This window comes from Monodon monoceros, unplaced genomic scaffold (assembly GCF_005190385.1).
Source record: "Monodon monoceros isolate NGI ecotype Baffin Bay Population unplaced genomic scaffold, NGI_Narwhal_1 Super_Scaffold_4, whole genome shotgun sequence".
Taxonomy (NCBI): Eukaryota; Metazoa; Chordata; class Mammalia; order Artiodactyla; family Monodontidae; genus Monodon; species Monodon monoceros.
In genome coordinates, this window is record NW_021703781.1 from 41422691 (window position 1) to 41449474 (window position 26784).

At 32.2% G+C, this 26784-nt stretch overlaps 1 protein-coding gene across 1 annotated transcript in view; it reads left to right on the forward strand.

The window, feature by feature from the left end:
• The window catches only part of PCDH15 (protocadherin related 15), a 1088571-nt gene that overhangs the window by 796380 nt on the left and 265407 nt on the right, over nt 1–26784 (forward strand). The window contains exons 13-16 of the mRNA XM_029245143.1: nt 3245–3265; nt 6990–7124; nt 8572–8721; nt 19441–19634. Of these exons, the coding sequence (XP_029100976.1) occupies nt 3245–3265; nt 6990–7124; nt 8572–8721; nt 19441–19634 (500 nt within the window). The remainder of the gene's footprint in view (nt 1–3244; nt 3266–6989; nt 7125–8571; nt 8722–19440; nt 19635–26784) is intronic.

Below are 26784 nucleotides of genomic sequence, written 5' to 3' on the forward strand. Positions count from 1 at the left end.
TAGGCCCAGTTATGTCCCACAAATTATGGTGTGGATTTTATTTCATGTTTTTAATTTAAATGCATAATCATATTTTAAGCAGTGACTGGTCAGTTTGGAAATTTCTAATAGTTTAAGTCACACCTTCATGAACACAGTGGTTGGCACAAGCTAAATCCTAAAAAAAAAATGTAGTTTTAGTTTTTCCATAATGGCAAAATTTATGTATTTGTACTTCTTGGTACATTTATATTGTTTAGTGGTTGCATACTAAGCCCTATGTTTGCTCGCATACATTCTTACTTTTCTGGATTGTCATTCACTTTAAAATTACAAATGTTAAAATTGCATTCTAAGCGACTTTGTAAAGGATAGTGGGACTTCAAGGTACTACTGACTTAGGGTGGAGAGAGCTCCTGGGTCTGAAACCTTTGGAAAACACTACTTAGAATTCTCCTCTTGAAGATTTACAATTCAGTTAGCCTATTAAATACTCTGAATGTTTCCAAGGGATGGGACGGCACATTGTGGTTCTTAAGAGTTTGTGCTTTGGAGTTAGATAGACCTGGGCTTGACTGTTGGTTCTACCCTGTGATAGCTGTATAACACTGTGAGCCTTATATTTACCAGTTGCAGCCTTTTGTTCAAATGCCAGTGACCCAAAAAGATATATGGTAGCAGTCACTGCCACCTTGGCCTGCTCCTTCACTTGGGGCTGGTGGGGATGGGAAGGGAGAGAAAATTTCCCTTAGATAAAGCCATGTGCATGGAGAGTGCCATAATTACTATGTTTTATAGAAATGTCAAGTGATTAAGCAATGTCTATCTGGCCATTTGTTTATTATTTAGGCCCATCCTCTTTCTAAAATCATCTGCAGTAAGTGATGGTCATTAGGTGCCTAGAAACTGAACAAGTATATCTAATCCCTAGTGACAAATTTTTCTAAAATATCATCTACAACTTCGATATATCTATACTTTAAATAAGTCCATAGAATGTTAAACATCATTTAATCCAACTTCCTATACTATGTGAAATGTTATATTAAAATCCATTCTTCAGGAGTTGATGTTACACTTCATTGTGCCACTCAAGCTTGAAACCTAGGAGTCATCCTTGATTTTTTTTTTTACTCAAGACAATTAAGAAATCTTTAAATTCTTCCTGTTTTGTCCTCTGAATATTTCTTGACTCTCTTTTTCTCTCTCCACTCTTACAACCTATTTGTCTTTTATTAAAATTGCCTCCTAATCTTCTTGCTCCCATTTTTTTTTCTTACTCAAAACCATCTTTCACTCAGCCACTAGAATGATTTATTCAAAGCTCAAATCTTACTATATCACACTTCTACCTAGTATACTTTCATGACTTGCTGCAGAAGAAATTTCAAGCCTATGTGCATGGTTTTCTGCTACTTGATATCTGAACATTTATGCAGCCTCATTTTCTGAAAATTTCTGCTTCACCTATTACATTTAGCAACTACTTGTGGTTTCATGCGTTACACCAAACTACTACTTATCTAATTACCTTTGTTTGTTACATTTTCTTTTTTGAAATCTTTCATTTTCAATTACATGAACTGGCTTGAAGAACATGCTCAGTGTTTGGAATTCAGCTCAGGCACACCCTCATTTAAGAATCTTTTCTAGATTATGCATTCTCTCAGTTGAGTTGCATGTCTCTTTTTGGTGAATTTCTCTAAAGTTATATTTACATCATTGTGTGTGTCTTTCTCCCTCATTGAATTTAAATCGAGGATAGGTCCTAGATCTTAATAACTTTTGTATCATGAAGATCTAATACAGTTCCCAGAACTTAGTATGTTCTAGTAATTGTTTAATAAACTAATAAGTTCAAACACAAGTAAAGGAATGAGAATACCTGGCATATGTATCAACAATTCTAATGGTATTGAATTAACTGTTTCACAGTATGGCCCATTCCATGGTTGGACAACTAACTACTAGAAAGCTTTTCATCACATTGAGTTGAAACGAGCATTCTTGTAACTCAACCATTATTCTTTATATCTTCCATTTGCCAGTATACAGAATAAATCTTTAGATTAGTCATTGATGTGTTTGAAAATGAATTTATGTCCTTCTGAATCATATTTTTTTTCCAGGCCAAGTGCTCTTCACTTCTCAAAAGTAAAATATGTTCATTGCTAGGTTATTTTAAGATCTGTATTAACAAAAGAAAACTTCAAGGCCCTTTTAGTTTGCAGGCAAGAATTTTACTACATGGTAAATTCTAGTAGTTTTTGAATGTCAGAATTAGTGAAATTAATCAGCATAAGGATACAGGATTTAAGATTAAGGACAAAGACACATCACCTCATACAGGTATTACCAACAGAAACAGAGATAAAGCATCAGGCATGAAAGAGAAGTAGTCATTCCAGGAGTTGGTTTTCTTGAGCACAGCTAAGCCACAGGGCAGATGCCAAGAAGGGGACAGACTTGGATCTGTTTATCCAAAAATGTTGTTTTCTCCCTTCAATTCAGTAGAAAGTAAGGCAAAGTTTTAGGAACTAGTAGCAGAGATTGGTGATTTGTGGTGTTCTTAGCAGTTTAGATTTTGAGTCAGAAGGAATATTAAGGGTCACAGTAAAACTGAAAAAGAAAGTAGACAAAAATATTTGTACTAATGTTCCTTCCTATAGATATATAGATATCAATATATATTTATACATGCATATGTAATATATATATGAATCGTATTTATAATTTTTTTCAACCATTCTTACTTCACAGTTTCATAATAGTCCAGAATATACATAAAGCAGGTAATGCAAAAGAGGCATGTCTGAAACCACCAGGTTTTCAGTGGCAGACCACTAAAAGTTGCTTATTGAATTCTAGTTATAAAAAAATAACAGGGAATAATAATCAACAGAGGTTATGCATTTGGCTTGCAGAAAGGCAATGATCCACTTATATTCCAAGTCAGTTTGCATCCCTATATAGTGTTTTGTTTCAAAATAAAGGTATCCTTGAAATTTAATACAGTACACTTATAAAGGTATAATGTACTTATATGCTTTATAAATATTGTTATACTATCATATATGTTATGATGTTTCAAAATACTAAGAAAAAAATACACCTTCGAAAAAGTTGTTAGTTTAAATAAACTGGAAAAGGTTTTTGTTTGTTTGTTTTGTGGTTCATTGTTTTTTCTAATGTACACTTGTATGCCATATATATTTGTGGTCATTTATATTTACATTTTTAAATTTAATGTTTAATTTGCATATAGGTTCCACCTGGTGGAGTTCCTGTAGGTACTAGGTGTTAATTTTGTGTTTGCTCTTTTGTTAATTGCTGTGGTTCATTTTCTTGTTCTTTTTCCTTTCTACAAAAAAAAAAAAAAAATAGGCAATTACTTCATTATCACTTATAAAGACCTAAAACTATTAAAATATATATGTAATTTAAATTTATTACATCATATTATTGGTTATAGTAGTATGAAATTGTGGAGAATCCAAACTGCATGTGAACTTAAACAAACATTATTTAATTATTAATTTTTTTAGCCCATGGAGCATTAATAATTCATTATTGCATTCTTTTAGAAAAATTCTAATCTTAGGGTCGAACCCTTTTAAACAAGGTACTTCAGAGAACTACTGTCAATTAATTCAAATTGGCAGATGAGATTAAATTTTTTCTTATTTTCTTGTTATGCTTTGTAATTTATATGTATGCGCATAAGTATGCATATGTATGTGCACATATACATTTCTGTGTTGTATGTGCATATATATGAGGATGCATATAATCTTGTGTGTGTATGTATGTGTGATGTCATCTTTTGAGTCTCATTGGAAACCCATAGTTGGTTTTAAATCCAATAGACTGTCATATTTGAACATATTTATTCTATATGATGAGATTTTAAAATTTTACATTCATGTGTTTACCTTTGTGTTTGTATATGTGTTTACTTTTGCATTCACTTTATTTGTGCTGTGAATAAATATCAGAGTTTGTTTTATACTCCCAGAAAATAATACACAAATTAACAAAGTAATATATTGTGCTTTTGGTATATGCTGAATGTATACTTTAGAGTAAAATAATATTTCTTTATGTTGGGGAAAAAGATTGTTACATTAATCAGCCTTCTGTGTATATTTTGATTTAGAAAACTAATATTTAATTTAAATAAATTTATAGACACAAGGACTACATAAAATATACTGTCCCTATCAGAATAATAAGCCAGAGCATTATCTTCCATTTACACTCATAGTACACCACACCTGAAACTAGTATTATCCTTACAAATGAATCTAAGGTATTAAACTTTGAGTGATAACCAGCTGAACATTTCCAAATCTGCCTTCTTAAATTCTTATACTTAAATACCCAGACATTTACCAATAGCATCTATGCAATGCTATATACATATATAAATTTTAGAAGGTTATTATTTTAAATATTAATAAACTTCAAAAGTTATATTTTAATCAGAAATTAACTGTGCAAAGCAGATTGGAATAAGCTGTAAGATGCCATGTACAATACTAACATTATGCATTCTGTTATTTTTTTTACATAAAACAGCCTGCAGTTCTGGGAAATGTTATTTTAGTCCCTAGCTAGTTTTTATAAAAGGACTTGAAATGGAGACAATTAAATTATCAAAAGGACTTTAGTGTTTCTGGTTATCAAATATGAGAGAGCCTGTTTATGAAGTCCTGGTGTGTATATCATCTTCGAATGGGAGTTGCTTGGCAATGAAAATCTTGTCGCTTTCATAAATTTGTGAAATAGTGTGGTTTGTGACACAATCATACTACAGTCACATATACATACATTGGTTTACAACCCAACATTCATTACAGTATTGCACTATCTCAGTACCTGACATTAAAAAAATGCTTAAAACGTGGTGAGTATATGAATGAATATATCTAACAAATTTACTAACAGAAGCTACAGTTGAAAGGAAGAAGAGAAATTGAGAGAGGATTAGTCATAAAGGAAGTAGAGAATGACTGAAGGATTTGAACAAAAGGAAAGAAGTAAATATTTGGCAAGCAAATCACATAGCAAAACTTGCTCAGCTTGGATTACTCGTAGTGTAATATGAGTAAAAGAAGCTGTGTTTGTTGGCACCATTGTTGGTACGTTCAGAGAACAGAAAAAAATACATGAATTTAAAAGCCTAGTGACTTTACTTTGATAGGTATAATCAAGGGTAAACACTAAAAAGGCAGATGCTCATATTTATTTAGTTTTTTAAAATTAATTGAAACTGTACGCTAACATTTCTGATCATTTAAAAATGATAATTGAATTAGATTACAATTGGCTCTAACGTATAACAAAAGAAGAATCCCAAAAATGTGGTTTAAAAATATGTTTTAATGTGTATTTTATAAATTACTTTTTTAAAGAATTAACTTTTTATTAACTAACCTATTTGATTAACCAAAATACCCCACTTCCTAGCCATGCTGAGAAACTGGGGTCATGGCACTGAAATGAAAACAGCTGAATGCCCATTGGAAAATATCAGTGAGAAGCCTCTTGATTTTTTTTACAACTCTTAATTAACAACTTTGATTATTTTATAAGTGGACCAACAGATATTATTATCTATAGTATTAATTTTTTTAGTGTTCCGAGATAAATGTAGCACATTGACCTTATATCAAAATCATGGACAAGGAAGCTGCCATGATATAGCTAAATAATATCTCCTAATAAGATACTGCAAATACAGAACTTGTGTCAGGTTCAAATGAAACCATTCATTCCAAGGTTATTTGAAGTATACACATATTGAAACTTTAGGGAGATGTAAAGTATCTTGTGGATCAAATCATGCCAACCTTTTAATATAGTAGTGTGCATTTCAACTTTCTCACTTCTACATAGAAATTTTTTAAATATGAGTTATAATTTTTTTTTCTTTTTAATCGACAATGTGTTTAACAATTCCTGGCTCTCTACTCCGCCCTCAGCCCAATCAGACTTAGAAATCTGTGATATTAAATCACATTTCACACCATAATATTTTAAAAGTTGCCATAATCTGTAAAACACCTTGCCTCGCTGTATCATCCCTGTATCTATTTTTTCACAGCCTTCCTGGTAGTCCACTCTCTCTCAACATTCCCATTTTATTTGCTGCACCTTCCTTGCTATTCCACTATGCAGACACCAATCCAAGCCTACCCATTTTATGTCTTTGTTCTTTCTCTGAATTGTAGAGATTAATACCTTGTCTTTCAGAGATGGCAATAAGATTGTGAAGGATTTCCAAGGCCTGGTTAATTACCTGTGTTTTGAACTTTTGCAGTCACTTCCTTTTTATGTATATATCATTTTTTTCTAAACCCTTTTTTCAGACACGTGTCAATTCATATATTTTGAATCTAATCATCTGAAATGTTTTAATTAAAATAAATATTACGTTTCCCCTTGGAGAATCTTTACAACATTAAAATAAGAAAGAGCAAGCACAATATTTATAGGTAATGAATTATATACATAACCAATTTTATTTCTATTTTACATTAAACATGAGAACAGGTTAATAATATGCATGTGTGCAGTTTATTACTACAAATGAATTAATTGTAAAATTCTGCAGCTAAAATTCTTGCCTCCAATTTCCTTTTCTTGTATTTATTTCTTATTTCTCGAGTCCAATGAAGTTCTGGAAAATATTGATATTAAATAATCAATAAGAATATATTCAAATGGACTGTTTTCTGTCTTCTTCTTCTTCCTACTATTTTTCCTTTTATTCACATTAATTATACTAGTACTTATTTAAGTATTTTATTTTCCACAAAGTGAGTAATTGTCTGTGGATAGTTTTGCGCAATTATGAGTAAATTTCTAGTTAAATCTTTCTTTTCTTTAGAAATTCTTAATACAGTTATGTATTTTTGTAATAAATTTGAAAAATTAATTTCCAGGTAATGAACTAATAAATGCATTGTTTATTAACATTATAAGTGATGGCACTTTTTTTTTTAAAGACGAAAGACCCAGAGCTTCACCTTTTTCTGAATGATTATACTTCAGTCTTCACTGTCACGCAGACTGGAATCACTCGCTACCTCACCTTACTTCAACCAGTGGACAGGGAAGAACAGCAAACTTACATCTTTTCGGTAAAGAGATTTCATATATATGTATATAAATATACATATATATGTATGCAAGAGAAAGAGGTGTCTGTTTAAAACTGAAAAGGTCAATGATTTGAAAGGAAAAATGCAATATTTTCAAGTAATAACAGAATATAAATAATAAAAAATTCTTCACATGTATTTCTCTTTTTTCTGTTTGTAAGTTTGTGTCGTTTATTACCATTCTTTCCAACAGAAGAAAGACAAATTTTGAAATGAAAACAAGAAAATGGGAATCTCTTCACCATACACTCATGATTGACTTAAATTGAGATATTATAAAGTAGAATCAAAATAAAAAAATTATTTTCTAACATTTATTAATTTATTTATTGTTATTGCATTTTTAACTTTGTCATAGGGTTAGGCCAGTGGTTCTCACTGGGGATGATTCCTGCACCCACCACCCTCCCCATCCTGCCCTTCCCCAGGACCTGTTTGCAATTTCTGGAAAGAGTTTTGAATGTTACTCTTATGAAGAGGTGCTATTGGCATCTGGTGGGTAGACACTGAAGATGCTGATAAACCTTTTATAATACACAGGACAGCCTCCCACAACAAGAATTCGTAGGTTAGGTTAGTGAAGAGAGAGAGAGAGAGAGAGAAAAGTTGACAGCTGAATAGAGGTAGAAAGGAAGTTCTATTCATTATCCAAATTTCTGAGCTAGATTTTATTCAAATTTAGGGGGAAAATGAGCTGATAGAAAAGGGTAGGTAATGGAATTTATATAAGGAGGATTTTTTCGGGAAAAGCTTACACAGCAAACTCAGAGCTTTCAGAAAACCTAAAGTCCCCGGTTAAAACTTAGATACAGAGTGGATTTCAAGAGTCATTCAGAACGAGGATGGTAGTGTTATAGCACTGATTTTTTTGGTGAGACCTTCTTTAAAAGTTAATAATGTAATTAAGATATCACTCTTAGCAAATGCCAATGGGTCCTTTAAAAATTGTGATTTTTGTGAATTATTAGAAAATGATATTACATGTTTAGGGCACCTATTTTCTTGACTGATGTAAGCATGTTGGCTGTAAAAGCAACTGTTGCATTGTAAACAAAACATGTAAAAATGGAGAGTATTTTACTATTAATTTTTTAAAGGTTAAATAGTAGTTAACTCCTAAAAATTAGCAGTGTCATTGGCCATTTCAAGCCTCTAAGACATTTTACCTATCAGCTTCTTTAAAACGTGCTTGCATTCAATACATTAAAAACAAAGCAGTCTCCTCCGTAATTGCTTCTTAGCACATTAAAACACTTTGATTATATGTACTATTATAGTTTTATTACTTCCTTTTATCAGCAAACATTTTAGCACCCTCTTAAAACTGTAAATTACATATGAGAAACTTCTCAAATTGTAGGAGTTAATTCCATAGTGCTTATGTTTGCATGAATACTCTATTAAATGTATTTTTCTATCCCCAAAGATAACGGCATTTGATGGTGTTCAAGAAAGTGAACCAGTTACTGTCAATATTCGGGTGATGGATGCAAACGATAACACTCCAACCTTCCCTGAAATATCCTATGATGTCTATGTTTATACAGATATGAACCCTGGGGACAGTGTCATACAGGTGAGGATATTTGAAGCAATTATTTCCTTGGGCATTATACAACACATTGGTGAAGACATTGCTGAAGAAATGAAAGTGAATTTCAGACTTATTGTAAGGCATAATTTAACTTAAAAAGCTTTAAATTTATGTTTACTTTTTGAATGAAAGTATATCTACATGGACTTTAAAGTAGAATTAACTAGATGTACACATAGCTGTTTGACCTTTTATACTTGATTTTTAAAATGTAATATATTGAACGTAGTTAATTAATATAATGAATATATTTAATATACTGAAGTTTCAAGCATTAAACATGTAGCTTAAAACTTCAAATTATTTTGAACTCTTGTAGAAATTGGTTAAATTTCCTTTGCAGATAAATACAAAGGACTGTATTAATAAATTGCTGGGTAATACTATTAGACATTGATTACCTGGACATGAAATAGAATCATTACAATGGGAAAAATTAAGATTAGATAGTAGATTGTATCTTTGAAAACACAGAAATCTGGCAAAAACTTTATCCTTGATTTATTTTATTTTTATCATTAGCTATACTTATTACATTTAAATAAATTGCAAGTTATCTTACAGTCTTTTTTGTGTTCTGTATATAAACCATAAAGAAGTAATAATATTCTTCCTTGAGGATTTTTAGAAATCTGGTTGACTCTAGTACTTTCCAAACTGGCTGTACATCAAAATTATCTAGGGAGTGGTTGAGAAATACAGATGAGAAAGATTCACTTCAGCTTTCCTGGATCTGAAGCTCTATAAGTAATACTTAAGTAATCAATATAAAAAACAAACCCAAAAGGTTTAAGTTGCCCAGTCATGTAAAGACCACTGATCTATATTTTCCTCTACATCTGAGAGTCAGATTTAATAATTTGAAATTACTCTCAAGCCAGGAAGGTCATGATTCTTTATACTTTTTAGAGTATTAGAAAGGCTCCTAATTATTACTAAAGTTTATATATAATATATAACATAAAATATATAATAATATAGAATATAATCTAATATATAATAGTATAGTATATAGTGAATACTAATAAATAAATTTGTGTACCTATATATTTTTAGTATTAGATAAATAGTTCAGAGCAGTAAAAAAGCATTCCAAATGCCTCAACAGTGTACTTAAGTCTTTATGTTATGGTTGCTCTTCTCTCCAGCTTCATCTTTGGCCCTCTATTTCTATATGTATGTTTCAGTCCTACTGAACTATCATTTCCAGTTACCTGAATGTGCCTTGCTCTTTCCCATTTTCTCTAATTATCTCCTTTACCTTGATCTCTTTCCCTTCTATTTATAGCTTGATTACTTTCTCCTATTCTTTAGACTTTTTACTTTGTGAGGAAGCATTCCTTGGTAGTTTTCAGTAGATAATTCCTAGTAATTCTTCTTCCTTAATAGTTCCTGTTCTTGCAACCCACCAATAACAGTAGTTTCTAGCCAAGATATTATGGTGCAGTGGTGTGTCCTCATCAGTGTGAAATGTATGGGAAGAAATAGTTAACAATATGTCTCATGGCTTTTGTATACTATTTTCTATTAACCAAGAACACTTCTTATCTGATCTTTTACAAGACTAATTCACTCTCATCATTCAGGACCCAGCTCAAAATATCACCTCCTCAGAGAAAACTTTCCTAACAGCTTAGTGTCAATAGCCTCCCAGCATACACACATACATATACACACCCCGTCACACATTCTTATTCTGTAACTTTCTCTCATCACTTTCATAGCCAATATGACCAACTAAAATTATCTTCTTTTCTTCTTGTCCCCACCCCGAACTAAAAACTCCATCAGTGGCCATCTCTCTTGTTTGCTACTCTAATACCAGCACATGCCAGACATACTAGCCATGCAGTAAATATTTGTTCAAAGGATGAATTATTGCCTATTTTGCATGATATAATTGTTAAAATAAATTAGAGATAATTCAATGCTACCCCTATTTTATTTATTGGATTAAGATGTGCTTTCTTCAGTGATATAGGAAGGGGTAACATTATAGACTGAGTGCTGAAAATTCACCTAAAAATGCATCCATGTGAATGTCCTCTTCCATGTATGTGGGTAGTGGGGAAAAGGTTTCAAACAGCCACAGTACATTTTATTCATATCTTGGTTATGGCACTTGTCATATTGATGAAATCCACCTTTTTTACCCATTTGTCTTGAGGGCACAACTATAATTTGTTTCTGTATCCATAGTCTGTGTATCCATAGTGCCTGGCATATAGTAGATGCCTAAACTAGTAGATGCTTAATAAATGTTTATTTGAGGATGAAAGAAAGAAAGATCTGTAAACAAGTAGATCTGAATGAATGGGGAGGAATAAGTGTATTGGTCTTTATTTCTAGTGAATTGATGGACCTAGAGATCTACATTTATCTTTACTGAAGCACTCTTTCATAGGGAGTAAAATTATGGTTTATACAGATAAAGGAATGAAAATTATTGTCATGTTCTTATTTAATTAGATCTGATTCTCATCTCTATAATAACATAATTGGAAATAAAAGTAAGTTTATACAGAAAAACCCCCAGCAGGGAACTGGAAAGTGTAACTAAGAAAATGATAGCAGTTATGTGGTGGAACCGTATCTCAAAAATGTTTGCCTTGGGGGATCAAAAGCTTATTTCTGGCATTTGCAGTCTACAAGAGTTAATTTCCCTTATGTATCTCTTTATAAAACACTTTTTGCCTTGCCTTTAAAGAGTCATATTTTATATATTTCCCTTTGAAAATCTATTTGAACATAGATTGTTGTTTTTGTCTATGTGCCTCTAATTTCTTAACTTATTTAAATGCCAAGAAATGAAGCTTTTTAATTAGTATTTTTAATGTTATTTTGGTATGTGGTAAAAGAGTGGTGTGGCTATAAAACATCCTCCAAGGGCCTAGAAATAAAAGGAAATAGATTTCCCAGTGAGAGAAAAAATGTAAAACAGAGCAAAATAATTCAGAACTGTGATCTGCAACTGCATTTTAAGGGTCATAAAATGGGTTCTTATGCTCCATTCATCACTAACCGTTCAATAATCTGCCTTTCCTCACTAACTCCACAGAAGATCAACTGGTTTCCTCTTTGGTTAGTAATCTGTTGTCAAAAGGAGTGAAAGTGTTAGAAACAAAGGAGACAATGAGCACTCTCCAGCAAAGAGAGCCTTGGAAAACAGATTTTAAGTATTATAATCAGATCATTTTCAGTGTAGACATGAGACTATCTTGGCCTGTTGTAAGTACATAATTATTTGAGTCTACTGTCTTCTTATTATGAGGTAGCTCTCCTTGTCCACAAGCGTGCATCGGTTGGTCATAAAAATGTGAGTACTACCCAGGTTCTTGTTAAAAGTTCTCAGTTATAAACTAGCCTTCTGACTTTATATCTATTATGCTTGCTTATTGTAAAAAGGAAAAGGGTGATTCTGACATGTATGGTTCATGAAATACACTTATGGGAGCACTGCCATAAAACAGCAGCTGCATCTTTCACAACTGAAAATTAAGTGTAATGAGGTTATGAGCACATCTTGTGTTAAGAGAGAAATTACTGGCATGAGTGAGTATGATTCTTTTCTTCAGTTCATGCAGTGTATTTTTTGCTGCACAAAAGACAATTTTGTAGGCCATCAATGAAATCTTCCAGGTTGACTCTAAATGATATCTCACTCTGTTGTCTTAAGGTCTCATTCACACATTGCTAGTTTTCTTGAAAAACCAATTGCTCTATATTAGAGATATAGATTTTTATATATAATATTAATATTTTAAAGATGTAGATTTTACTATTTGTAGTTAGCTATCCTGTCTGTACTCCAAAGATGCTATTCCTAGACTTCTACAATTCTCTTAAATCAATGGTTCTTAGTCCTGAGTATTAGAGTTCTACCTGAGAAACTTCAAAAAATATTGATGCCTGGACTACACCCTGAAATATTTTTATTTAAATGATATGTTAATACATAGTAGAGTCACTTGGAGAGATTTTATTTAATAAAACAAAGCAGCTCTAATATGTAGCTAATTTTGAGAAAAACTGCCTTAAACCTTAACAATATTTTTGTACCCTCTGAAAAATGGAATCTTAATTTATTAAGATGGAGTCCCTCATGGAGCGGCGTCCTTTGATTGTCACCTGTACCTCTTCCCATATTTCTTGTTTTTCAGTTCTTACTTTCTTTTTTCATGTTTCTTACTCCTCTTCACTGCTTTAAAGTCCACCCCTTCCCCTCACCTTCACCTGTGCTCACTAGTTATTCCATGCTTTCAATTTTATTTTACTACAATAATCTCTTCCTCTCTATTGATTCTTTCCCTTTGGCCTATAAGCATTTTTAAATCCTCCTATGCCGTGGTCTAAACACTCTTCCCAGATAAGATTTCATGCTACTATCTAAGTCTGATATTCCAACTCTGATGTATTTAAGCATTTGGATTGATAAATCTAGATAGTTTATTATTTTATTCTGTATTTATGCATAATTAATACATAGTTATAAATCTGGCCTTCGCTCACATCATACTACTAAAATCATATAAAATCATAATTCTAATGAGTCAAATACAGAAGTAAATATTTCTCCATACTTAATCTATGTAAAACTCTCAAATTTACCCTTTTATGGAAAACCTCCCTGGTTCTCATCCTAGCTGTCTGGTGGCTGAGGGACTTCTTGCTGGCTTCTTGTTCAATTCCCAATCTTTCAATATTAACATTTTCCAAAAATCAATATATAAATTTCCTCTCTTTCATCTATTCCCAAGTTTTCAATCATCACTTTTATGTGTACTCATGTCACCCAAAGTTAAATGTCCTGTGATGACCTGAGCATCAAGCTGTTGGACATGGCAAGGTATCTGTTGGATGTGGAAAGGTGGATATTTGACAGGCAGCTAAAACAGGACATACTCTAAGATAAATTGACTAATACATTATCTTTCTTCCGATACAGAAACACACAGACACACCCACAGACACACCCACAGACACACACACACACACACACACACAGAGACTCAAACATACATAACCTATCTTCTTTGGAGGCAATTATATTTTGAAGAGCCCAATTGATCTTGGATTACCCTGGCTTCAGGCCAGCAACTATAGTCATGTTTCTTTTCTCCCTCCTTCACCTGCATACATCCCAGTGATTGTCCGATTGTCCGGTTTCTGAAAATGCTGTTTCAAAATGTACCTGTCTGTCATCATTTCCTTTTCCATGCCCATGTACTGCCATAAGTTAGGCTGCTACAGTTGACTCTGACAACCGTATTTTTGCAGGTTCCCCACCTCACTGCTACAAATGTTTATTCTGAAACACAGACACAAGTCAAAATAGGTCCTTATCCTACTGAAGGAAGAGTCTAATCTCCACACCTTGTAGTCAAGGACAGCTATGTAATACTTCAAGTATTTTTGTTTCATTTCATGCTACATCTCTCCATGTAACCAACTTTGAAATTATATAGAGGGTTTGTTCAGCATAGAATATCCTTCCTGTTCTATGCCTATTGATATTTCTCTCAGGTTTTAAAATTTAATCCAAATTATACCTTTTTTCATTCTTTTACACACAGTTCAAATACTGTTTTTTAAATAAAGTCTTTATTTTCATAGCAAGTCAGAATTCATTGTTCTTTCCATCATACTCCCACATATCTAGGTGGCAGTTCTATCTCCCATACATTTTACTGTGCCTTGCATTAAAGTTAGCTTTTACATCTCTGTCTAACCTACTGAACCATAAATTCCTTTTAGTGATCTCTAACCACCAGTGGTCAGCACAATGATTTCCACATAGCAGGGATTCACCAAATATCCGTTGAATTTATTCCCTCAATTAATTTGCTCTCAATTAGTTTAGAAAGAGTCTCATTCTAGAAATGCGTTCTATTTGGCTTAAGAATTCTCTCTGCCACACACAGTGTTATCTCCCATAGCCCTTTCCAAAACAGTCTCTAACTTTTTAGCCTCAGCCAGGCTATCCCTTTACTGCTCTTAATATGGAAAAATACATTACATTGAAAACATTCCTGATTACTAATGCTGTGTCACAAGTCATTGAATATTAGAGCTAGAAATTACTATGAAAATATTCCTTGTTCACAGACTGATTTTATAAAGAATTTGAGCAGTACATTGATAAAAAATTGGTCCCAATTCACAAAGTTTGTAAGTGGCAAAGTTGATGTTAAATCCAATTTAAAGATAATAGTATCTGTTACCAACATTTTAAATCAAGTATACTCCAATAAAAATTTTTTAAAAATACAAAAACCATTTTTTAAATAAGGATAATAGTATCTGGAACCAGACTAACCAGTTGTGTCCCTTTCTGTCACTTTGTACCCTATGTAACCTTGCACAAATAGCTTATCCTTCTGTACTTCAGTGTTCTACTCTTTAAAATGTTGCTACTAATAGTACCAGCTGTATTAAATTGGTTATATGAACTACTTCCATATGTGCATTGTAAACGATTAATCTTGTATAAAGTCATCCAGTTATTATTAATATCAGTTCATTCTCATGAATTATATAAAGCATTTATGATAATTAATATCCTTTACTGCCTTATCTGTGTATATCTCTATGTGCCCTGTATATTATTTAGTACCCTGTGGAGGACATATAAACATTACATACAGAGTTATATGTTAAAATTATTTTTATAATTTCCAATATTATAAACAAAATTAGGATAAGTCCATGTAGTATTTTAATGACTTTGACAATTTATTGTATGTCAAATAATGATATTGTTCTCTGTGGTAAGTATATGTGTGTATGTATATGTGTGTTTGTGATATCATGATTAAAGTTTGAGGGTATATTTTTTTAAGGTCTTAGTGGGGTTTAGTATTTTAAGCAAATACCAGATAAAGATTTGTTGAGCAAACCTTTCAAAATTGTAAATATACTCTTACATTTGTACATAATTTTGTCTTATATTAAAACAATTTAACTTTACTAAAGATCATACAGTTTCTTACCTAAACCCATTTGCATTAGAATCAAAACTTATAACCAAAATAATGATTCTTAAAATATATAGTTTACTCACTCGTGTTGCAGACTTTAATTATATTGAAGTTTTATTATATTAAATATATTTTGTTGAAATGGCTGATATTCATTAAATTCTGAATACAAGTCCCTTATCAGCTATATGATTTGCAAATATTTTCTATTTTTGTGTATCATGCTGTTAGTGTCACATCTAAGAAACTTTTGCCAACAAGTGTTCACGAAGATTTTCTCCTATATCACCTGCTGTGAGTTTTATAGTTTTAGCTTTTACATTTTACATTTAGATGATCCATTTTTAATTAATATTGCATATGCTGTGAGATAAAGGTCTCTGTTCATTAAAAAAAATCTTTTGCATATAAATATCTCAGCAGGTTTTATTCAAAAAACTACCTTTTCCCCATAAATTACCTTGGTATTTTGTTGTAAGTCAGTTAGCTATAAATGTAAGAGGTTACTTCTGGACTTCTGTTAATCTGTATGTCTAGCTAATGTCGAAACTACATCTTGATTGCTGTGGGTAGATAGTGTGTTTTCAAATTGATAGTGTAATTCCTTCTTCATTGTTTTTCTTTTCTAAAATGGTGGCTATTCTAGGTCCCTTGTATTTCCATATAATTTGGGGATTAACTTGACAATTTCCACCAAAAAGCCTGATAGAATTTTGATAGGGGTTACACTGAATCTATAAATCAAATAAATTTAAAGAATTTCCATCTTAAAATATTGAGTCTTTATATCCATGAACATGGACTGTCTTTCCACATACTTTTAAATTTCTCTCAATAATGTTGTAGATTTTTTTTTTGAATGTGCTAGTTTTAATTCATGTTGATTCCTGTAAGCATTTGACTGTCTCCAGTATTTCCCCCAGAATGTTTTCAAGAAATGGATGTCATTTGGCTGATGTCTGCTTAGTGACTCCAGGCTGCTTAATTTATTGGACAGAGGTAGTAATTTATTTTAAAGATAACATGATTAGTGGGGAAATTTATACAGCTAAATATTATATATTTTATTTTTCATACATGTTTGAAGTGCAAATCTGTGGATATTCCATTTGTAGGACCAAGTCAACATGCCCATCCTAACAGTGTATGCTACAAGAACTCTTCTGATGATGGAAGTTTGATTAAAATGCACTGGAAGATGAAAAAAAATTACAGCATTTTTATTTACGGGGCAGATTTTCCCATTAAATTAGGAACGGGCTTTATATACCTATAATCCCGTAGACCACTGATCACAAGATCATTGAGTTGTTATTGAATTAAATCCCCACCATAGTTTAGTTTCAGGGTTTTTCACAAGGTGTTACCGTTTTCAGGGTATTCTGAGTCAGTGTCTCAGCTCTTTTCTAATCTTGGACCACCAATAATTCCTTTAAAATATTTTTGTTTACATGTATAGGGACTCAATTAAATGGATTCTTGACCCACCCTTTTATTACTTAGTGTTGAAAGTCTGAAAATGTGTATAAAACTATTTGAGTAACAAACATAGAATTCATTTTTTGGCTTATTTGTTAAACTTCCTACTTGCTAATGATTTATTTGGCACTAGTTGTATTCCCTGAATATGTTATCTTATCTGTGGTTGGCTGACTCTGCAGTTTTGGGGTTGTTTCTATCACCTGTGCTTTGCAGTACTGTTTGGTATTTACAGCACCTCCCAGACAGGTGCCTTTTTCAATTTAATTATCATCCAGCTTTCTCCTTTCCAATATCATTTATGAAAATGTTAAATAAGACCAACCATAATACCTATATCCCTTAAGCACATTTCTCAACACTTCTTCTTAACTTGATGCATTGCCATTTATCACTAAATTCCTTTAGCTGATTTCAGTCCCAGGAAGAATGTTAATATTGAATCCAGTTTGAGCTAAATTTTAATTAGGATTTCCTGAGACATTGTGTTAAGTGATTTACTATAATCAAAATTGATTTCTCCTCTGCTACCCCTGTCCTCTAATTTTCTAATTTTATCCACACACAAAAGAGGATGAGTCTGGCTTGAATAGTTCTCCATAAATATATATCATTCATTCTGACTTTCTGCAAATTGTTTCCTTCTCCTTTGCCTTTAGGACTATGTCTGTCATCCTCACGTAAGTCCCAAAATCGTTTCATGAAATGCCTTTCCTTCTGGCAGCCACATCTGTTCACCCCCAAATACCAAGTCTCAGACTTAACTGAATTTATGCCTCTCTTTCAAATTTCCTTTTTTCTCTCAATTATTTTTGTTGCTGCTATTTCTATGCACATTATCATTCTAAATGCAGTGTATAATAAAAATAGAAATAGGCTATGCACAGTATATCCCCTTAAGCACGATGAGGTGCGTAAAGTACTTTGTTTATATTTCATTAGGATAGTTAACATGATCCTTTGAATGGGCCATTAATTAACACAGCATATCTGAAATTGAATTTGTTTCAAGGTAAATGTGTACACTTGCATTTTATCTAAGAAAGTGCACCAAAATGTCCCATAGCTGCCCAAAGAAGTCTGTGGATGACAAAGAACTGCTACTTTATAGAAGTGAAACTCATGGATAAGAAATACGTAATGTCAATTAATAAGAACATTTTTTTCTGCAGCTTTATTTATTACAACCCTGTGTGTTTTATTAACAGGAAATTTTTGCTTTCCTCTTATGTGTAAACTGAGGCCAGCTTTCTTTTCTTTATCTGTCAAAGGATGAAAACAGAAAATTCTGTGACTCTTTGTAAAATGCGTATTATAAGATTTCCCAGTAGAATCTTTTTTTTTTTTGCCGCCTTAAGTAAATTTATATTTATCAGGAAGTCCATGAGGCTTATTTAACATATTAAATCATAATGACCTTAATTTGGCTTTATGAAATTAATAATGGTTATTCTCTTTTCATATATAATGACCCAAAATAGTCTTTAACTATTGCATATCATTTGCTCCAAAATGATTATGAATATGTGCAACTTAGCCTTACAGATGCTCATGTGGTATTATGTCAGGGACTCTAAATTGAATCCCTTTTCTCAAAAAAAATATTTCTTGGGCTTGATATTCTTATTTTCTAATTAGATATTCTACAATTGGAGATGCATTTGTTTGCTTTTGAAAAGGTAATACTCTAAGCCTTATCAATCCTTTATAAGTCATTGTGAACAAGATTATAAGAATTTTTGCTAAACCCATGTGTAAGTAAAAAGAATTACAGGACAAGAGAATCCCTGGGAGACGGGAAGGAAAACATTAAGACTGGAAAAAATTAGAGCAAAGGAAGGATGGGAATAATAAAAGCAATTCAGTTTTTCCAGGCCTCCGTCCTTATTAATATGTGTTTATGTGTCAAGAACAGGTGATAAGACAGAGAAAAAAAAATTCCTATAGGGACAGGCTTTCCTTTTTTTTTTTTTTTTTTGCTTTAGGAAATTAAAATAGTCTTCAAGATTCAAAATCTTTTATCACTCTCCCAAGAACAAAAAATTCTTTCCTGATGTGATTGATTCAGCATTAGAACACAGTAGCCTCAATTCAAGAAAACAAGAGTGTACATGCTGAGAGAACTTTTTTTACTTACTTTGTGTGTGTGTGCTTGAAAGCAAGCTTCTTTTGTTGGGTGAAAAAAAATGACACAATGGTGAAAAGTTGAGTCCCAAGAGGATTTATGTTGTTATTTCAATTCCAGCTCACTGCAGTCGACGCAGACGAAGGGTCAAACGGGGAGATCACATATGAAATACTGGTTGGGGCTCAGGGAGACTTCGTCATCAGTAAAACAACAGGGCTTATCACCATCGCTCCGGGGGTGGAATTGATAGTTGGGCGGACTTATGCACTCACCATCCAAGCAGCGGATAATGCTCCTCCAGCAGAGAGAAGGTAATTTATATCAGAAGCAATGCAGTCTTTTCATCGCTCCAGTTTAAACCCCAAAATTAAGTTTAAGACACGCCACAAGCATTCTTTTATCTTATAAACACCTAAATTAGATCAGAAAATCAGAGAGACTGGATTCTCAGGAACTGCATATTCTTCTTTGGTCAAATTGTGGGAAAAGTACAATAAAGTCAAGATTAAACCACAAAATAATTAACTGTGATTTTACAGATGTGAAGGATGCAAGTCTCTTTTGGGAGGGGGAGTGGGAACTGGGAAATATTAGAGGCATGTGTCCGCTTTATTAGCAAAAAGCAAGGCTGCTCATAGTGAGAGGTCACAGATAACATGTAACGCGTGATGTCTCAGGGTTTTGAGGCCGTCTCTCAGTGTCAGAGTAATTATTTAAAAAATTTTTATACACATATACAATTTATCTAGAAAATCTATATATTTCTGTATATGTAATATAATCTCATAGATATATATGAGAGAGAGACAGTAAGAGAGAAAAAAGTAAAAAGACTTCCAACTGTTACAACTACATCTATCTGCCCACCCCCAAGAGATATCCCTGAGATATCCCTTTTATTGATTTCTTGTTTGTTTCCAGATTTTCAGTATGCATTTTAAGAAAATATGAAGTTAATATTAATACATTGCTGAACCTTGCTGGTTTATTTTTCACCCTCACAGTGTATCTTAGGGTTCTTTCCAGATGAATACTGGATAATTCCCTTAAAACTTTTAATCACAGCTACATAATATTCCTTCATATATATGTAATACAGTTTAAGAAATCCACTGTTGATAGACTTTACGTGTCAGTTTGTCTTTAACAGACAATGAAGAAATAAGTAACATCGAACACGCATCATTTTGAATGTGTGCCAGTATATCAGTACAGTGAATTCCCAGAAGTTAGACCAAAGGGTTCATACAATTGTAAGTTTTAGAGAGAACTGCCAAATTGTATTCTATGGGGCTTATAACAATTTGCAATTCTAACTGCCTGGTCTGAGTATGGCTAATTCTAAACAGTCTCCCTAGTGTGTGTCATATCAAACTTCTGGATTTTTGCCAGCCTGATAGGTTAAAAAAATAGTATTTATTTTTTTATCCATTTGCTTATGAGTGAGTTTGAGTATATTTCCTATGTTTTCTACTTTTATTACCTTTTCTGTGAATTCTGTGTCCACAATCTTTGCCCATCTTTCTATTGATTTGTTAAACCCAGGTTACAATTATTCTGTGTTTTCTACTAGTGACTTTGTGTATTCATATTGTATGTTTAAACCTTTGTTGCATTTAGGATTTATCCTACTGTACAATAGGAGGTATTGATCCAGCAGTATTTTTTTTTTTCAGGCAACTATGCCATTTTTCACATAATATATCGGTTGGTTCATCTTTTTACTCATTAATTTGAGATGTTACATTTATTATATCTTTGCTTATGTATTTGAATGTGATTCTAGACTTTCTCCACTATTCCATTACTTCACCTATTTTTTTTATGAGCTATTATCACACAATCTTAATTGTTAAGATTTTAAACTATGCTTTATAACACAGTGGTGTGAACTTAACTCATTGATTTTCTTCCTTAAAAATTTCCTGGTTCCTCTTTCTGTTAATTTTTTTCTTTGACTTTATATAAGCTACTTAAGTATTTTTTTTTTACCATATTTTTATTAGCAACACATTAAATTTATAAATTAATTACTTAGGGTTAAATTATACATTGTTGGTGTTGAATCTTTCTAAGAACTTTCTGTCTCTTCATTTGTCCGTGTTTTCTTTTGTGTCCTTTAGTAGATTTTATTTTAAAAATATTTTCTTTATATATGTCCTATACATTTTTTTGTTGGGTTGTTTCTCATCTTTTGGTGTTATTGTAAATAGACTTCTTCTTCCTCATTCTTCTAGTTGGTTGACACATATGTAAAAGCTGTTAATCTATATTAATTTTAACCCACATTCTTATTTAATTCTCTTATGTTTTTGTAGTTTTCCAGTTCATGTTCCTACGTTATCCAAGAATGTATTTTATAAGTAGTGATAGTTTGATGTCTTTCTATTTTTTTTCTTCCCTTTAATTTCATTTGCTAGTACTTCCAATAAAAATGCTTGTCTTGACTTTGATTTGAGTGGGAATACCTCCCACATTTCCCTATTATATTGGTTTATGGTTAAAAAACATACTTTATTATGTTAAGAAAACATTCTTCTATTCTTATTTTATTGACTTTTTAAAAATAAGAATGGTCATTTATTCAAGTCAAATAAATATCCTCAGCTATGAAGACACTAATGAATTTTCTTTTTGAGCCAGTGCTAGGATGATTGATCTTAATACAGTTCCTATAATAAATCTATTTTTCATTCCTGATATAAATCCAAGTAGGCCTTGGTATTTTAATCTTGAAATAAACTGCTGGATTATATTTGTTGGTATTTTATTTAGTGAAATTAGTCCATGCTTTTCTTTTTGAGAAACTTTTGTGAAGGCTTTATATAGTTGTTATGATACTTCATAAGTGAAATAAGCAAAAACCACAAAGAAACACAAAAATGAATTCATAAGTTTGATGACTATGAATTAGTTGTAAACATCTCTAAAGCCAATAAATAAATCCAAATTTGGTTCTTTGAAATATAAATAAATAAAAACATAAATAAATTTATAAACTATCAGCTAAACTAATCAAAAAAAGTGGGAGAAAGTGCAACTTTACCTAATAAATTCTGAGAGGGAAAAAACGTAGAAGAAATTTAAAGAATCATTAAAAGACCACTTTGCTTTAATAGCTGTAAAAGCTTGAAAAGATGGATGAAATGGATAATTTTTCAAGAAAATATGATTTACCAAAATCAATCCCAAAGATTAAGAATTCTTAAGAGATCAATCGTATTTTCCTCTATAGAGGAAAATACTCATCTCCCACTGTTATCTACAGACCTGCAGGTCACTGCGGAAGAGTTTAGTTCTAGTCTGCTTGGCATTCATTTCAACAGTATGTTTGTCAAAATGCTTGGTGACTTCAATGTCCAATATGTGGTAGGTATAAAGCATCTCCAAACTTGCAGTCACTTTGGCCGAAGATCCCTGGAGCCATCCTCAATGCTTATCCTTCATTCAAACTCCAAATATAATCTTGAGCAACAACTCTAAGCTCTACCCTAAAAACATACTCAGAAACCAACAAATCCCCCTACTTTCATTATTAACATAGCAGTCCAAGCCACTGTTGTCTCTAGTGTTGAAAACCTCTTCTAATTAGAAGTCTCTAGTTAGACTTCTGCCTGTGTCCCCTTCAGTCTCCTCTCAACACCATGTACCTAAGTACATCTTGTCCCTGTAACTTCCCCTGAGAAATTTCTCTGACATCTTATTTAGCTTTAAGTCTGAAATTTTTGCTCCTATGGATTCCTGTATGTACTTCCAAAATAGTAAAGTAGAACCTGTAAACACTGAAATGTAAATATAGCTTTTTTAGTGTGATGTTGGTGGGAGACAAAGGAAGAAAAGATAAGGTTTTTGTCTTAAGTCTACTAGTAAAAGCAATATAAATACCTAGAACCTTCATCTTAGAGACAATGTAGAAATATAGTTACAAATAGACACCCTGTAGAGTATGTTGACACATTGAAAAGAAAATTACCATACAGATTGTGCAATCCTCTAAGTGTCAAGGACATCACCTCAGTACCACTGTGTACTATTGTCCAAAAAATATGGACAATGATATTGTCCAAAAAATATATCCAAAAAATATGACTTTTTATCTTTTTAAAAATTATACCATTTCTGAAGTTAAAGCTTCTTAGGTCTATCTTCATAACCTCTTTTTATTCATATTTTATTTTGTTCTTAAAAACAAAGTGTTATGGATGAAGTTTTATTCATGATATAAATAATTTAAATTGATCGTAATATTATAGCCTGATCCAAAGACTTGAAATTTGTGATTTCCTGTGAGATAACATCCTTCATTGCAAACCAAGGATGTTTTATACTCACCACAGAAATACACATCAGATAACTAAAATGTCTTCAGTTTACCTCCCACTTTTGTTCTTGTAGGATGTGGGGAGAAAGGACAGGCAGATTTTGAATACAGAAACCTTGCCTTTTAGTTTATCTGCTGTTGCTAATTAACTTCATAACCCTGAATCTGTCACTTAATCTTTCTGATTTTATAATCCTCTTTTGTAAAATGGGAGTTAAACTAGATGGTTTCTAGGGTCTTTTAAAATCATACGATTATCTGAGAAGTTACATCACCTCTCTTGTTCTACTTTGACCTCATGACCAAATGTGAAATAAAAACTTTATGATTTTTATGTTTAGAAATAGAGAGTTATCTACATTATACTGGCTGTATTACAAAAATAAAATTGGTATTATATAGATTCTCAGTTTTATGCATTTAAGACTAGCTATAAAATGTAATACAAAGTGTTCACATAGAATTTATTATAATTTATTATTTACCTCATGACTGTCCTGTTTTATTATGTGCTTGATCAATGCTGTTGAATTACTACTATTTATTACAGCATTAATGATATCATTTTATTGTTAACACCCTTGGCATTTCGTTTTAGGAAAGCTAACTCTGACACTATGCTGACATCAGGGATAAAAAGGAGATAGCATTTTAGAAGGCAGTAGCTATCACGAAGGTTAGTGCTTATTTAAACACATTGTAGGGAAGTGTCAGGATGTTAAAGATGAAAAATGCAAGACCTTGAGTTATGATCTTCCCCAAATAACTCTAAGACCCAGGAGTGTGTGTTTGTGGGGGTGGGGGACATGATTAGCAATTCTAGCATTTGAATTACTGTGGAAAGGAGCAAAGGAAGCAAAGGAGTAAGGGCAGATGAAGGAGACGGTCATGCTGGACCATAGTTGTTCACTGTCTTCTGCCTTGGGGATGGTCTTTTTGTTTTGCATTTAAAATTTTTCTTCTCTGTGGCAAAGACACAAGCTTCATCTGAGTTAGAGGTCCTTATTGTAGTGCTGTGGATATAAACAGTTTAGCCCTCTAAAATGGGAAAATATTCAAAGGGGGAAAAATAAGGAAATATACAAAGTATAATAAGTTTAGTACAAATTATAGTTTTAAGAGCAGAAAGAGACCCATATTCTGGTAAAGATTTTATAAAGTACTCCACATCAGTAAGCTGAAGTTCTAAATATCAAAAGCAGGAACGCTCTAACTTTTTGAAAAGAAGCTTTGAATTTGGGGTACAGGTGTGTTCTATGTCAAAAAGAAAATGTTAATCAGTGAGGGAATCTCTTGCCTCCAAGCTTATTAAGGAGAGTTTTAGGTCAGTTTGTAGAGGAATCCCCTGGGCTCCTAACTTAAAAAGCAGGTGAGTCTACATGCTATACTTCCCATGAACTTCTGGGACAATGGTCTTCTGAATCAAGTGTGTGTGAGAAAAACCTTGTATATCCATGGAAAATGTAGATTTGTGGTCCCACATCAAATGATTCTGATCCAATATGTCCGAACCCTAACACTACCACACTCCACTCTGGGGAGGCAAGAGGGGATACTGTGCCTGTAGGTTTTTAGCCAAGAAAAGTGAAAAGATGCGATTAAAATGTCTAAAATATTTTAAGGGATGTTAATAAGGTAAATATAAGCTTATTTAGTTCATTCCACAGAATAGAATAAGAAGCCTTATTTTGAACAGTTAACAATAATAACTGATAAATTTGTTTTTCTTTGTGTGTATATACTTATATATACATACACACATGTGCACACACACATACACACCATACATATAATCTTATTTAGTCCTTATGCTAATCTTAATGTTATTATTATTCTTAATTATCAGATGGAAATGGTGAAACTGAAAGAAGTCAGTTGCCTATGATCACATGTGGTAGCATAAAAATTCTAACCCAGGAATGTGTGGTTACGAATCCAGTGCTCAACGTCACTCAGCTAGGATTATTACCAATGTGGTATAGGGTAAATGTTATAAGACTTATGCATAGAGAATATGCTGGCAGCAAAAAGGAAGAGATTTATAAAATATTTAAATCACTTGATAAATAACAGACACTAAAAAAAGTCAGGATTATGAAGGGTAATATCAGCAATAGTGTATATCTTGGGATGGCTGTTGGAACCAGATCACCACCTGGGAGGATAATAGGCCCACCTCATATTGACAATTAATGTATTCCTACAATATGAGAGTGGGACTCTTTGCACACTAAATTTATAACTTGCTGATATTTTTCTTTTTCATCTAGCCATTATAGTACCTATAAGCTAAACTTAATACCTCTAAGTTTATAAGCAGCATTTCATCATCCATTTTAATCTACTTTAAACATTTTATCCTTAAAGCACGAGTTGTAAAACAAAATTGAAAAGAAAAGCAATTATATTTTGGTTAATTTTATTGGCAAATTTTAATAATGAGATAAAATCAGAGCAAGAAAGAATGCAGATACTTTAACTGATTATGAAGTCTAAGAGATTTTAATTTAAAATGAGATTACTTTGGAACAATATTGTGATGAATTTAAGTATGAAATTTTTTTAAAGTCACTGCAGCTTTTTAGAGGTGCTTAATATTCTATAGGTATCTATTCTACTGAGAATATGTTCAGAAACAATTTGGCCTTCGGCATAATATAAGGTGATATAAGGTGATAAGCTAAAAAACCGTTTTCAGTGCCTATGATCTGTATTTCTCTTAAGGGCTTTTCAAAGTAAACTATTATAGAATAATAATCTCAGAAAAATGTTTTTGGTGACCGTGTCTTTTAATTGATGCACTTAATGCAAAGAGCTTTGGGCTACTTTAAGAAAATTCTAGCCCCCAAATAGAAATTGTAAGAAATGTGTTTTGAATAAAAAGGCATGATTTTGTTAAAATAAGTTTAAAGCATACAACTCAGGCAGTGGTGGTATGTGCTTCAAGATAGAAGACTAATTTTGTAAATTTGCAGGTCTCATTTGATATATTTTTGCCAGTGTTTCTTCTGTACCAGCCTTGAACATCTTCTTCAGCTTTTGCTGTGTAAAGAAATTTCAGAGTTTAGACATACCAAAAAAGGTGATTATGTCAATGCTAATGTTTTTGTCCTTATAATAATAGAATATATTTTTATCCC